The following is a 13,429-nucleotide window of genomic DNA, read 5'->3' as shown; positions in this document are numbered from 1 at the left end:
TCCTCCGTATGGTTTCATACGGTCTCAGTGTCTCGGTTTCACTGATGCCCATCACCTCACACACTCAGCCTGGAGTGCTACATATTACTTTGTTCTTTGGCACTCTGATAGCCTTGCACACTCAGAACCTCATACACATCCATAATGTCAACTCCGTGAGATCTCAGGCACTCACCCCACTGTGCACACACTGCCCTGCACACTCATGATTTGTGTGTGTGTGTGTGTATGTGTGACAGGGTCTCAGTCTGTAGCCCAGGCTGGAGTGCAGTGGCACAATCATGGCTCACTGCAGCCTCGACCTCCCGGGCTCAGGTGATCCTCCCACCTCAGCCTCTCTAGTAGCTGGGACCACAGGTGCATGCCACCACGCCTGACTAGTTTTTTTGTAGAGAGAGGTTTCACCATGTTGCCCAGGTTGGTCTTGAACTCCTGAGCTCAAGCGATCCATCCGCCTCCGCCTTCCAGAGTGCTGGGATTACAGGCGTGAGCCACCTGCCCCCACCTCATGATCTCATATAGTCAAAAGACACCGATATGCATGCCCACAAGTGTCTTGTACACACGATCTTGCACAATACACACACAAGCCCATGCTCTCCAACATTTGCACTACCATGCGAACTCACTGGCTTATCCGTTCACGACTTGTGACCTTGCCATGTTCCCACCAACGTATTCCTACCATCGTGCAAGCTCCTCCTGGCTCACCCACTCGTGTTATTGCACACTCGAGTAGACTCAAACACTCATAGCACTGTGCACCCTGACCCTCAGACGGCCGTGCGCCTCTCGGTCCCACCCCGCCTTGCCCACTCCCGCCCTTGCCCTCCCAGGCCACCGTGCACACGCGGGGACCCGTCGTGCCGCCTACTGACGCGCCCTCTCCTCGCCCGCAGGGACGTACCAAGGCCAGTTCACCAACGGCATGCGCCACGGCTACGGAGTGCGCCAGAGCGTGCCCTACGGGATGGCCGTGGTGGTGCGCTCGCCGCTGCGCACGTCGCTGTCGTCCCTGCGCAGCGAGCACAGCAACGGCACGGTGGCCCCGGACTCGCCCGCCTCGCCGGCCTCCGACGGCCCCGCGCTGCCCTCGCCCGCCATCCCGCGTGGCGGCTTCGCGCTCAGCCTCCTGGCCAATGCCGAGGCGGCCGCGCGGGCGCCCAAGGGCGGCGGCCTCTTCCAGCGGGGCGCGCTGCTGGGCAAGCTGCGGCGCGCAGAGTCGCGCACGTCCGTGGGTAGCCAGCGCAGCCGTGTCAGCTTCCTTAAGAGCGACCTCAGCTCGGGCGCCAGCGACGCCGCGTCCACCGCCAGCCTGGGAGAGGCCGCCGAGGGCGCCGACGAGGCCGCACCCTTCGAGGCCGATATCGACGCCACCACCACCGAGACCTACATGGGCGAGTGGAAGAACGACAAACGCTCGGGCTTCGGCGTGAGCGAACGCTCCAGTGGCCTCCGCTACGAGGGCGAGTGGCTGGACAACCTGCGCCACGGCTATGGCTGCACCACGCTGCCCGACGGCCACCGCGAGGAGGGCAAGTACCGCCACAACGTGCTGGTCAAGGACACCAAGCGCCGCATGCTGCAGCTCAAGAGCAACAAGGTCCGCCAGAAAGTGGAGCACAGTGTGGAGGGTGCCCAGCGCGCCGCTGCTATCGCGCGCCAGAAGGCCGAGATTGCCGCCTCCAGGTAGGACAGCGGTGGGGGTGGGAAGGGGTCGCCTCCCCTCGGAGAAGGGGGTCCTGGGGCAGGGCAACCTAGGAGGCCCTGTCTCCAAGCCTGATTCTGCTTCTTTTACCCCCATCACCTTCAGGGGTTAATTGGAGGCTCTTCGGGAGCTGGTGGCTCCTGTTCACTCACCCATCCATCCATCACTCAATTACACCCAGCCCCTCCACTGACTTAACCCTACCACTCACCCAACCTTTCTAATATCCACCTGAACAGCCATCTCTCCAGTCATCCACTCCATTCCCCTACCCATCCCACTTCCTGTTTACCCATCCAGTCATCCAGTCATCCATCTGTCCACACAACCTCGCAGTCAACCACCGAGACATCCATCCAAATCCACCCAATTCCTTCATTGACTAACTTCGCTAACACTCACTGAACAACCCCTCCGCCCACACACCCACCTCCAGTCCCACATCACACCTGAACATCCACCCGAACAACAGCCTAACATCTACCTGAACAACCACCCATTCACTCAAAGATTTACTTATCTATTCCATGCAACCTACCCAATTTTTCATCCTTTTACCTACTCAACCAGCTAACCACCCATCCATTCATCGACTCAACCACCCGTCCAACTACCCAGATGCCCATTCAAACATACAGATACCCTTTCAACCACTCACCCGTCCCCTCACCCACCAATCACCTGCATTCACTCAGCCGCTTCCAGCTGCCCAGCCACCCATCTTAACATCCAGCCACGCATCCATTCACTCAAGTACTTCCATTTATCCACCCAGCCACACTTCTGTTCATTAAAACAACATCCACTCCCGCCCACCCGCCTGGTCATCCAGCTACCCAGCCAGCCACCTCTATCACTCAACCAAACTTCTATTCATTCAACCTCCCCCACCTATCCATCTACCCATGCATCCATCCACCCTCCCATCTACTAAACACCCACCCTATCGTCTACATTCAAACCCCTTTAAGTCTTCTCATTGTGCTTCAGATAAAGTTCTAATGTTGTCTCCAAACATTTATGGCACCTACTAGGTACAAGGCAATTTTAAGTGGTTCACAAATATTGACTCACTCAGTCCCTTTAACAACCTTATGATAGGTACTGTGTTTATTTCTGTTTTGCAGATGAGCTAAGTGAGGCTCAGAGAGATAAGGTGACTTGTCCAAAATCACCCAGTTAGTGAGTGGCCTTTTATAATCAGGTTCCCACCCTCCTACCCAGCCTTATTTTTTGTCATTCTTTCCCTGAGCCTGGAGTTTTCTTCCCTCTGTGCTAGTTCTTCCTTCTTTAGTTCCTCCTGCCACAGAGCTTTTGTTCATACTGGTTCCTTTGCCACTCGCTTAACCTCAACTCCTCCTTCAGGGCTCAGGTCAAGCCTGCTTCCCTTAGAGAGCCGATGAGGTCCACCGCCAGCTGCCGTTCTGTCCTTAGAGCGCACCACAGATGCAGCTTTACATGACTTACATGATTTGTTTTTAACCCACCACTTAAATAGGATTCTCTATGTGCCAGTCACTGCTCTGAGGTCTTTACCTATATTAACTCATTTACTCTTACAAGATCCTGAAAAGGTAGATACTGTTCTTATTCTCATTTTGCAAATTTGGAGTGGGGTACAGCAGCAGTGGGGTACCCCTTTCAACCTTTTCAACCCAGCAGAAGTGGGGTACAGGAGCAGGGACAGCAGCAGTGTGGTCTGGCAGGAGGGTGGTAAAAGGCAATCGCCTGTCCTGGGGCTGTAGCAGTCCTCCTGAGGATGTAAATGGCCTGGCAGGAGACTGGGCACATGGTCTTCAGAGTTAAGCAGGCCTAGGGCCAAATCCTGGCCTTGCCATTTTTTTAGCTCGTTGACGTGGGCAGATCAGTTGGCCTGTCTGAGTGTCAGTTTCTCCATCTGTGGCACCGCCATTTCTTAGTTGTATGTCCTTGGCCGGATCCATTTTCTTCTCTAATCTCAATGATCTCATCTATAAAGACAAGTTGGTCTAAGGGTTAGGAACGGCAGTGCAGGTCAGGTGGCTCACAATGCTATTGTGAGGTGAGTTCCCAGGAAGCAGCCTTTGAGATGAAGATTAACATGCAGGAAATGTACAGGGAGCACTCTCTGGATCAACACTTGTGGGGAAGGGAAGAAGGCCGGACTGGGCGGTGGGAGACACTGGGTTGCAATACAGTCTCAACAAAGCCTCAGCCAACCATAAGGGATGCTCTGCAGTGGAGATGGCCTTCAAGGTCATCGCAAGTTGGGATGAGGGAGCTGGATCTTTTATACTCTCCTCATTTGTATGCAGGCTACCCTCCAGAAGGAGGCTTGACTAGGGCTGGACAGCTCTCTTCAGCCAAGGGCAATCCCTGGAGAGGGCTGACAGCTGGCAACTCTCTGAGTAGCTGGGAGGGGGAGAAATAAGTCCTTCAGTCCTGAAGGGGAATCTGGGTAGCCCATCACAGTCACCACTACAGTGTCGGACACCAGACATGGCTTGATAAATATGACTAGTCATCGTCATCATACAATGAATTCATTTTACAGACATGGAAACTGAGGCCCAGGGAATGAATGTAACATGCCCAAGACTACCTGGCAAGCAAGTGGGAGAACCCAAGCAGCAGCCTCTAGCTTTCTGATTCAAAAACTTTAACGAGCACATCTTGCTAATGCTAAACTTTGTAAACTTTACACTGCTATGAGTGTGTGAGCCGTTGGCATCACTAAAGGGGACAGAAGGTATGGGTGATTTTCTTAAAACGTCTTGGTTAGAGGCGAGTATAGTTTGAATGTTTATCCCCTCCAAAACTCATGTTGAAATTTAATTGTTATTGTAACATTAAGACGTGGGAACTTTGGGAGGTGATTAGTTCTGAGACTAATCTTTGAGAGGTGATTAATCCTCATGGGTGGGATTAAATCCCTTATAAAATGGTGAGTTTGACCCCTTTTTGTCTCTTGGCACTCCCGCCTTCTGCTGTGTGAGGATCCAACCTTCCTCCCCTCTGGAGAATGTAGTGTGCAAGGTGCCATCTTGGAGGAAGACAATGGCCTCACCAGACACTGAACCCACTGGTGCCTTGGCCTTGGACTTCCCCTACAAATGACCCGGTCCCAGGTATTCTGTTAAAGTGGCACAGATAGTCTAAGACAGGCAGGACCAGGCTTATGACCAGGTGCTCATATAATTTATTGTCTAAACCTGAACACTTCTGTGAGTAAAAGGGAGCACTTTTTAAAAATAAAACTTTTAGGTGGGAATAATTTTAGATTTACAGAAAAGTTCCAAAAAGAATACAAAGAGTTCCCTTACACTCTACCCATTTTCCCCTATTGTTAACTTCTTACGTTATCATAATACATTTGTCAAGACCAACATGGCACATGACTCTTCACTGAACTCCAGACTTTATTTGCATTTCACTAGTTTTTCCATCAATGTCTTCTTTCTGCTTCAGGATTTCCTGAAGGATCATACACTGCATTTAGTTGTCAGGTCTCCTTGGTTCCCTTTGGTCTGTGATAGTTTCTGATTCTTTGCTTTTTTTGTGTGGCCTTGACAGTATTTTTTTTTTTTTGAGGCAGGGTCTCACTGTGTTGCCCAGGCTGAGTGCAGTGGTGCCATCTTGGCTCACTGCAACCTCCGCCTCCTGGATTCAAGTGATTCTTGTGCCTCAGTCACCAAAGTAGCTGGGACCACAGGTGTGCGCCACCACACCTGGCTAATTTTTGTATTTTTAATAGAGACGGGGTTTTGCCATATTGGCCAGGCTATTCTCGAACTCCTGGACTCAAGTGATCCTCCTGCTTTGGCCTCCCAAAGTGCTCGTATTACAGGTGTGAGCCACCACGCCCAGCCCAACAGTTTTGAGGAGTACTGGTGAGATAGTTTATAGAGTGTCCCTCAGTTTGGGTTTGTCTGATATGTTTCTTATAAACTGAGGATGTTAACTTTGATCACTTGGCTAAGGTGGGTCGGCCAGGTTTCTCTGATGTACAGTTACTATTTCCTCTTTTCCCACTCCATCCTTTGGAATTCAGACACTCAGTGCAGCCCACACTCAAGAGGGAGAAGGGTCTGGAATTCAGGCGCACCTTTTGGAGGGGGGAATATCTACCTATATTATTTAAAATTCCTCTGTATGGAAGATTTGCTCCTTCTTCCAAAGGGAACATTTTAAATAATTACACTAAATATATCTGGTTATGACAAGTGTAAGCTCGGACTGTCCTGGACCACCCTGGGCCACTTAGGCACAGCACAGCAGGAAGGAGCTCAGGTTCTTGATTCAGAAGACCATGAATTGGAACCCCAGCTCTTCTCCTGAAGAGCTGTGTGACCTTGCCCAAGTTGTTTCACCACTCTGACCCTGGGATCCTCTTTCCTTATAGGGTGGTTAGAAGGAGTATGCGAGCTAATGCCTGTAAAATGCCTGGCACAGGGCAGCCAGCATAAGGACAATCATTGCTATGATCTAACAACATTTGATTTTAAAGGTGAGGAAGTGGAAGTCTGGGGAGAAGGAGGGATGCCCCCTTATTTTCCTTGCCCTCCTGGTCCTTCCTGCCAATGCCTGTGCCCCTGCATGTGGAGGTTTCGGGCTCCCACCGAGAAGGCTGCCAGGCCCACAGCCGGGAAGTGAGCCTGGGGACTGAGAAGCTGGGATCCAGCCTCTTGCATGCGGTGCTGCTGTGGGATTGGATTCCTTGTGTGTCTGGGGCAGGAGTCCTGCGTGCCCATGGAGATGTTGCCATGGGTGGAGGTGGCTGCCTGGATGGGTTTCAAGCTCAGACTGAATTTCCAATTAAGGGAATTTTGGGGTCAGGAGGAAAAGCAGGATTGTGGCCATCTTCCTCAGGGACTCTCCCCATCCCTGGGGGTTCGTGAGTAATCTGGCTGTGGAGAGACAGAAAGCATCCCCAGCAGCCACAGCCTCTTCACACCCAGGCAGGCCCGGCTTTCTCTCCATTGTGGCTTCCAGCTCCTCTCTCCGGGCTCATGTGGAACTTGTCAGCCCGGAGGCTACGATCAGGACATCTTTCCTAAGAGAAGGGAGAAAGATGAGACAGCTCTTCCCTGTAAAATGAGCTATGGATTGAAAAAGATTCTAGACCTGGGCTGTCCAGTATGGTAGCCGCTTGCCATACATGGCTACTGGGCACTTGGAATGTGGCTGGTCCAAATGGAGATGCGCTGTAAATGTGAAACATCCTGGATTTCAGATACTTAGTATGAAAAGAATGTAAAGTAACCTATTAATCATTTTTAAAATATTGATTACATATTGAAATGGTTACATTTTAGATACATCAGCTTTGACAAAATACATTGTTAAAATTAATTGCACTGTTTCTTTTTACTTTTTTGAATGTGGCTACTAGAACATTTAAAATTACAATGTGATACATGTTATATTTATTGGACAGTGTTGCTGTAGACCCATTCAGGCCCTCAGAGTAGTCCCAACCCTGTCACTGAGCAGCTGGGGAGACTGAGGTGCAGAAAAGGATCTAGATATACTCACAGCCACAAAGCGATCGAGAGGGAACTAGATTTATGTCTTCTGATTTTGTAGCTAAGAACTCTTTTGTGATGCCTTTTAAGGTCATAGATACTGGATTGTGGAGGGAAGCTGGTATGTTTGGGGAGGCGCCTAAAGTTTTCAGGTTGTCATGCCAACACCCTGACAAATGCTTGTTTTCTGGAAGGAGCACAGTGAGTGTTAAGAGTCAGGCTTAGACTCAGCCCCTTGCTTGCTATATCCTTTCTTCCCTCCAGACCTCAAATTTCTAACTTCTAGAAGACGCACCTCAAAGAGTTTTCACAAGGTTGAAGCAGAGCCTCCATACGAAGGGTATATACACACGCCACAGGGCTGACAAGCAGGAAGTAGTCTGTAAGCATCAGCTGCCATTGCTGTTGTCTAGTCTTCCTGCTGTTGTGCCCCCGTGGCAGAGGCAGGGCATGGCCCTGAGTTCTCAGTTGTCCTAGGGTGTGAGGTTTGGAGCATCTCAGGTTTTGTACCAGGGTGGCATCTGTCTGTCTTCTATCCCCTCAGCCCCCCACCTCCATCTCCTCCCCATGCTGGCTCTGGAAACTCCGAAGCTGATCATAGCTTAGAGTTGGTTTTTTGAGTTGCTGGGAGCTGAATTTCTCTGGTGAGCAGGAACCTATGTGGTCCATGGGCAGTGGCATTGGATGGACCTAGGTTTGAATCTGGCTTCAGCCTCTTATAAACTATGTGACCTTAGGCAAGTTACCTCACCCCTCTGGGCTCACTTTCCTGTTTAATCAAATGGGAATTATATTACCTCCTCCCTGAAAGTAATGCTGCAGAGAGTAAAAGAAATAGCTCATGTAAAGGGCCGGTGCTTGGAAAGCATGCAAGGAGGTGTAAGCTGTTATTATCAATCCTGTATCATTCTGTACTAACCCAAGAATGAAATTGCCCCAAGGGAAGGCCCTGTCTTCTCTCTCAGTCCCTACAACTGTGCTTCCCAAATGTTCATCTTCTGCAGGCCCCAGTCCCAGTTTTTGTTACCTTCACACAGCATCTCTACTTACTGTCTTAATCTTCATCTTTGAATCAACTTACTTAAAAATACGTAAGTACATTTATTGAAAAGGAAGACTTTCTAATCACTATTGAAAATGCGAAATCAATATCACAGCAAGTTCTGAAAACAGAACAATGCTATTCAAGTTCCACATCAAACTATTGATGCCCAAAGGCACTGAGCCCAAAGTTTGTTTTCTTTTTGTTTAAAAGAGAAATTGGCAAGAGATTTACTGGTATGAAAGAGCCGTAGGCACCTACGGAGGCCTTTTCCTTAACTAATGAGCAAAATGGATTTGGTGTCACTTCAGGCTGTGACTCTGCACCGCCAACACTCATTTCCACACCATGGGGGACACAGGTCACCGGAGGGAAGAGGGCCTGATACTGGACTAGGTCTCAGGGAGGGTCTTGGTAATTGCCCATCTTTGAGCCTGCTTATTTAATTTTTATTTAATATGCATTCATCTAGTCCTTATTTCTGGGAACCGGGCATGATTTTAAGTACCTTACATGTATTAACTTTTTTTCCCCCTTTTTTGTGGAGAACAGGGTCTTGCTATATTGCCCAGGTAGGTCTCGAACTCCTTGGCTCAAGCTATCTTCCTGCCTTAGTCTCCCTAAGAGCTGGGATTACAGGTGTGAGCTACCGTGCCCAGTGGGGATATATTAATTTACTTAATCCTCAAAACGACCCTGTGAGGAAGGTACTGTTATTCTCATTTTACAGATGAAAAAACTGAGGCACAGACAGGTTAAGTTTCTCAAACAGGTTGCACAGCTGAGTCATGGCAGAGCTGGGAGTTGAAGCCAGGTGACCTGATTCTAGAATGCTCTTAACCACGATCTGACCTTCGGTTGGTTTTCCTTCACAAACTTTAATAAGCACTTACCCTGTGCCAGGCTTGTGCCAGGGCGCTGGACACCCAGTGGTGAATCAGTGTGGGCAGCGTCCTCTGGAGACCCCCACGTTGAGGGCGAAGCCAGGCGGGGATTGGACAGTTGGTGGTGGAGAGGGAGGAAGGACATGAAATTGATGGGGTCCAACAGAAAGAGCAACTAGCTGTCCCAGAGGAGGTCTGGGAAAGCTCCCTGCAGGGGCCACCTCTGGTTGGGAGTCTGCCAGGTGGAAAAGAGAGAGAAAGGTCGTTCCAGGTAGAGGAACTAGCATGTGCAAAGACATGAAGGTAGGAATGTGCATGATGTATTTTGGGAGCAATGAGTCATCCAGAATGCTGGAATGGGTGGGGAAAGATTAGAGATGAGGCCGAGAAGGCAGCCCAGGGCCAGGTTAGTACGGGCTTTGAATGCCTGGTGGAGTGAGAGTCTGACGTTACAAGCTAAAAGGTTCCAGGGGCCAGGCAGGCCGCAGGCTTGTGTCCTACTCACTAGAGGGTGGTGGGACCATGGGAACCAGGTCTCCTCGGTCTCTGCAAGCCCCCTTGGGGGAAGCTGCCCCTTCCTAGCTAATGGCTGCCCTGGAGAAACATGGATTTAATGTTAGCACAACTCTTGATTTTTCTTTCTGTTTTTTTTTTTTTGAGACAGAGTCTTGCTCTGTAGCCCAGGCTGGAGTGCAATGGCATGGTCTCGGCTCGCTGCAACCTCCACCTCCCAGGTTCAAGCGATTCTCCTGCCTCAGCTTCCTGAGTAGCTGGGATTACAGGCATGTGCCACCATGCCCAGCCAATTTTTGTATTTTTAGTAGAGGAGGGGTTTCTCCATGTTGGCCAGGCTGGTCTCAAACCCCTGACGTCAGGTGATCCATGCGCTTCAGCCTCCCACAGTGCTGGGATTACAGGCGTGAGCCACTGTGCCCAGCCAACTCTTGATTTTCCAAGATGAACTAGAGATTTGCATTTTGCTATAAAAATTTCCATTTTTTGACTTTTTATTATGGGAAAATATGAAGCATATATATAAATAGAGAGAGTGATATAATGAATATGCATGTACCCATTAACTGGATTTAATAATTATTAGCAATTTTTCCATATTTACTTTATCTTTTTGTTTTGTTTTGTTTTTGAGATAGGGTCTTGCTTTGTTGCCCAGGCTGGAGTGCAATGTTGTCATGTCAGCTCACTGCAGCCTCCACCACCCAGGCTCAAGTGATCCTCCCACCTCAGCCTCCCAAGTAGCTGGGGCTACAGGTGCATGCCACTACAACTGGCTAATTAAAAAAATATATATTTGTAGAGACGAGGTCTTGCTATGTTGCCCAGGCTAGTCTTGAACTCCTGGCCTCAAGTGATCCACCCACCTAGGCCTCCCAAAGTGCTGGGATTACAGGCATGAGCCACCACCCCTGGCCTGTATTTGTCTTTTTGTTGTTATTTATTGACTAGACTCTCGATTCTGTTCCAATGATCTATATACATCCATCCTTATGCCAGAGGCTGGTCTTGATTACTGTAGCTTTGTACTAAGTTTTGAAGTTGGGAAATGTGAGTCCTCTAATTTTGTTCTTCTTTTTCAAGATTATCTTGGATATTTTGAGTTCCTTGCATTTCCATATGGATTTTAGCCTCAGCTTGTCAATTTCTGCAGGGGAAAAAAAGGCCGCTGGGATTTTGTTAAACCTGTAGGTCAACTGGGGGAATATTGTCCTTTTAACAATTTTAAGTCTTCCAATCCATGAACGTGGAGCACCTTTCAATTTATTTAAGTCTTTAACTTTTTTCAATGATGCTTTATAGCTTTCAGTGTACAATTTTATACTTATTTTGCTAAATTTATTTCTACATGTTTTATTCTTTTTGCTGCTACTTTAAGTAGAATTGTTTTTAAATTTTATTTTCAGGTTGGGAGCTGTGTCCTAAATCTCTTAGTCTAGAACCATCCTCCTCATTTTTTTTATGACATGACATCTTCTGGATTTGTCAGGCTGATTCCTTATGGTGCTGTTTAACTTGTTTCTCTCTTTCCTATACTTCCTGTAAATTCTGTCTCAAATGGATTCAGATTAGATTTTTCTCGCATGAAAACTTAATAAATAGTTCTGTGCACTTCATATTGTATCACATCAGGGGGCATGTAATGTCCAGTTAATATGAACTCTTCCAATTATTTTATTTTATTTTATTTTATTTGCTCTGTCGCCCAGGCTGGAGTGCAGTGGATGATCTCGGCTCACTGCAACCTCCGCCTCCCGGGTTCAAGCAATTCTCATGCCTCAGCCTCCCCAGTAGTTGGAATTACAGGCATGCGCCACCACTCCTAGCTAATTTTTGTATTTTTAGTAGAGATGGGGTTTCGCCATGTTGGCCAGACTGGTCTCAAACTCCTGACCTTGAGTGACCCACTGCTTCGGCCTCCCAAAGTGTTGGGATTACAGGCATGAGCCACTGTGCCCTGCACAAAATCTTCCAGTTCTTAAGTACTCTGTATAACAAATTGGAGGACTTGATTTAGGAGCAGGGGTTGGGGGGAAGAGGGCAGAAGGAGGTGGGGAAGAAGAGGGCAGGGTCACAGGCAGTGGGATGGAGCAGCAGGGAAACGGGGAGGGAGGCCTAGCACACCTGTTGCTAAACCCCAAAGCTCTCACATCCAGGCAGGAAAACTCACCAACGTGTGGCTACACACATGCACATGCACACATACACACACACACGACAAATATTATGCAGGCGGAGAAATCATATATGTGTGCTGTATGCTACCCTGCCCCGCTTTGTGAGTGGGTAGCCACGAGAGCTGGGAGCGGCCTGCCCAAATGTGTATGACCACACCTGGACCATGGCTCTTGTAGCGAGAGTATGGCAAGGGCTAGGCTGTAGGCTGGGCGTCAGTGAGGAGGCTGCTGCAGGGATCTGGGGAGATGGTGGAGACCTGAAACATGGCAGAGCCACTGGGGGGAAGGGAGGGCCTGGTGGCACCATCAGGAGGCTGGGCTTGGGCTTCCAGAAGCCTGGGGCACGGTTAGTCAAATTGTCCTTCTTGTGTTCTTTTTTTTTTTAATTGGAGGAGGGAGAATGTTTTTTTTTTTGAGATGGAGTCTTGCTCTGTTGCCAGGCTGGAGTGCAGTGGCGCCATCTCAGCTCACTGCAAGCTCCGCCTACCAGGTTCACGCCATTCTCCTGCCTCAGCCTCCCGAGTAGCTGGGACTATGGGCGCTCACCACCACACCCAGCTAATTTTTTTTGTATTCTTTTAGTAGAGATGGGGTTTCACCATGTTAGCCAGGATGGTCTCGATCTCCTGACCTCATGATCCACCCGCCTCGGCCTCCCAAAATGCTGGGATTACAGGCGTGAGCCACCACGCCCAGCCGATTGTTGATTTTTTTAATTGGAGGAAGGAGAGTGTTGAGGTGGCAGTCTGCCCGGTGTTGAATCAGGGGGCTTGCAGGTGTCCAGAGATGCCCACCTTAGATTGTGGGGGAGAAGGGAGGGGAAATACCCAGAACCCACACACAGAGAAGGGCAGTAACGAACCTAAGGCCACGCGGCAGCTCGGGTCGACTTCGCCCAACACATTCCCCCTTTCTGCATCCAGGACGTTGTCAGCAGGTGGGAAAGAAACGAAGAACCCTTTGTTTCCTTTCCTTGTTTCCTCACCACACTCCCTTTCCTCATCTGTTAGGGGAAGGCCATTGTGTCAGAAACAGAGGCAGGCACGTAGAGCAGAAGGAGCACTGGAACGGGAGTCAGGAGACATGGGGGCTGACCCAGCCTCAGCATCCATTTCCAGTCCCACCTCTCAGCCTCAGCTGTCTCGAGGAATCCCAGGAGATCTGGGATAATAATGGCCAACGCTATTGGATGACATTCATTGAGGACTTAATATGTGGCGGCCACTAAGTGCTCAGCTAAATTAACTCATCTAATTCTAACTTAGGCATATAGAGAGGTTTTTTTGTTTGTTTGTTTTTGTTGTTGTTGTTACTGTTATTTGAGAGAAGGTCTCACTCTGTCACCAAGGCTGGAGTGCAGTGGTGTGATCTTGGCTCACCGCAACCTCTGCCTCCCGGGCCCAAGCAATTCTCCTACCTCAGCCTCCCGAGTAGCTGGGATTACAGGTGCGCGCCACTACCGCTGGCTAATTTTTGTATTTTTAGTAGAAACAAGGTTTCACCATGTTAGCCAGGCTGGTCTTGAATTCCTGACCTCAAATGATCCACCCGCCTCGGCCTCCCAAAGTGCTGGAATTACAGGCATGAGCCACCATGCCCGG

At 49.3% G+C, this 13,429-nt stretch overlaps 1 protein-coding gene across 2 annotated transcripts in view; it reads left to right on the top strand.

Annotated features, from left to right (window-relative positions):
• The window catches only part of JPH2 (junctophilin 2), a 77,229-nt gene that overhangs the window by 26,450 nt on the left and 37,350 nt on the right, over nt 1-13,429 (top strand). For both annotated transcript variants that reach the window (XM_019016695.4, XM_055373015.2), the window contains exon 2: nt 900-1,689. In XM_019016695.4, the coding sequence (XP_018872240.4) occupies nt 900-1,689 (790 nt within the window). The remainder of the gene's footprint in view (nt 1-899; nt 1,690-13,429) is intronic.

The sequence above is a fragment of the Gorilla gorilla genome, chromosome 21 (genome assembly GCF_029281585.2).
Source record: "Gorilla gorilla gorilla isolate KB3781 chromosome 21, NHGRI_mGorGor1-v2.1_pri, whole genome shotgun sequence".
Lineage (NCBI taxonomy): Eukaryota > Metazoa > Chordata > Mammalia > Primates > Hominidae > Gorilla > Gorilla gorilla.
The sequence above is the reverse complement of the archived record's forward strand: the minus strand, read 5'-3'. Positions and strand labels throughout refer to the sequence as shown.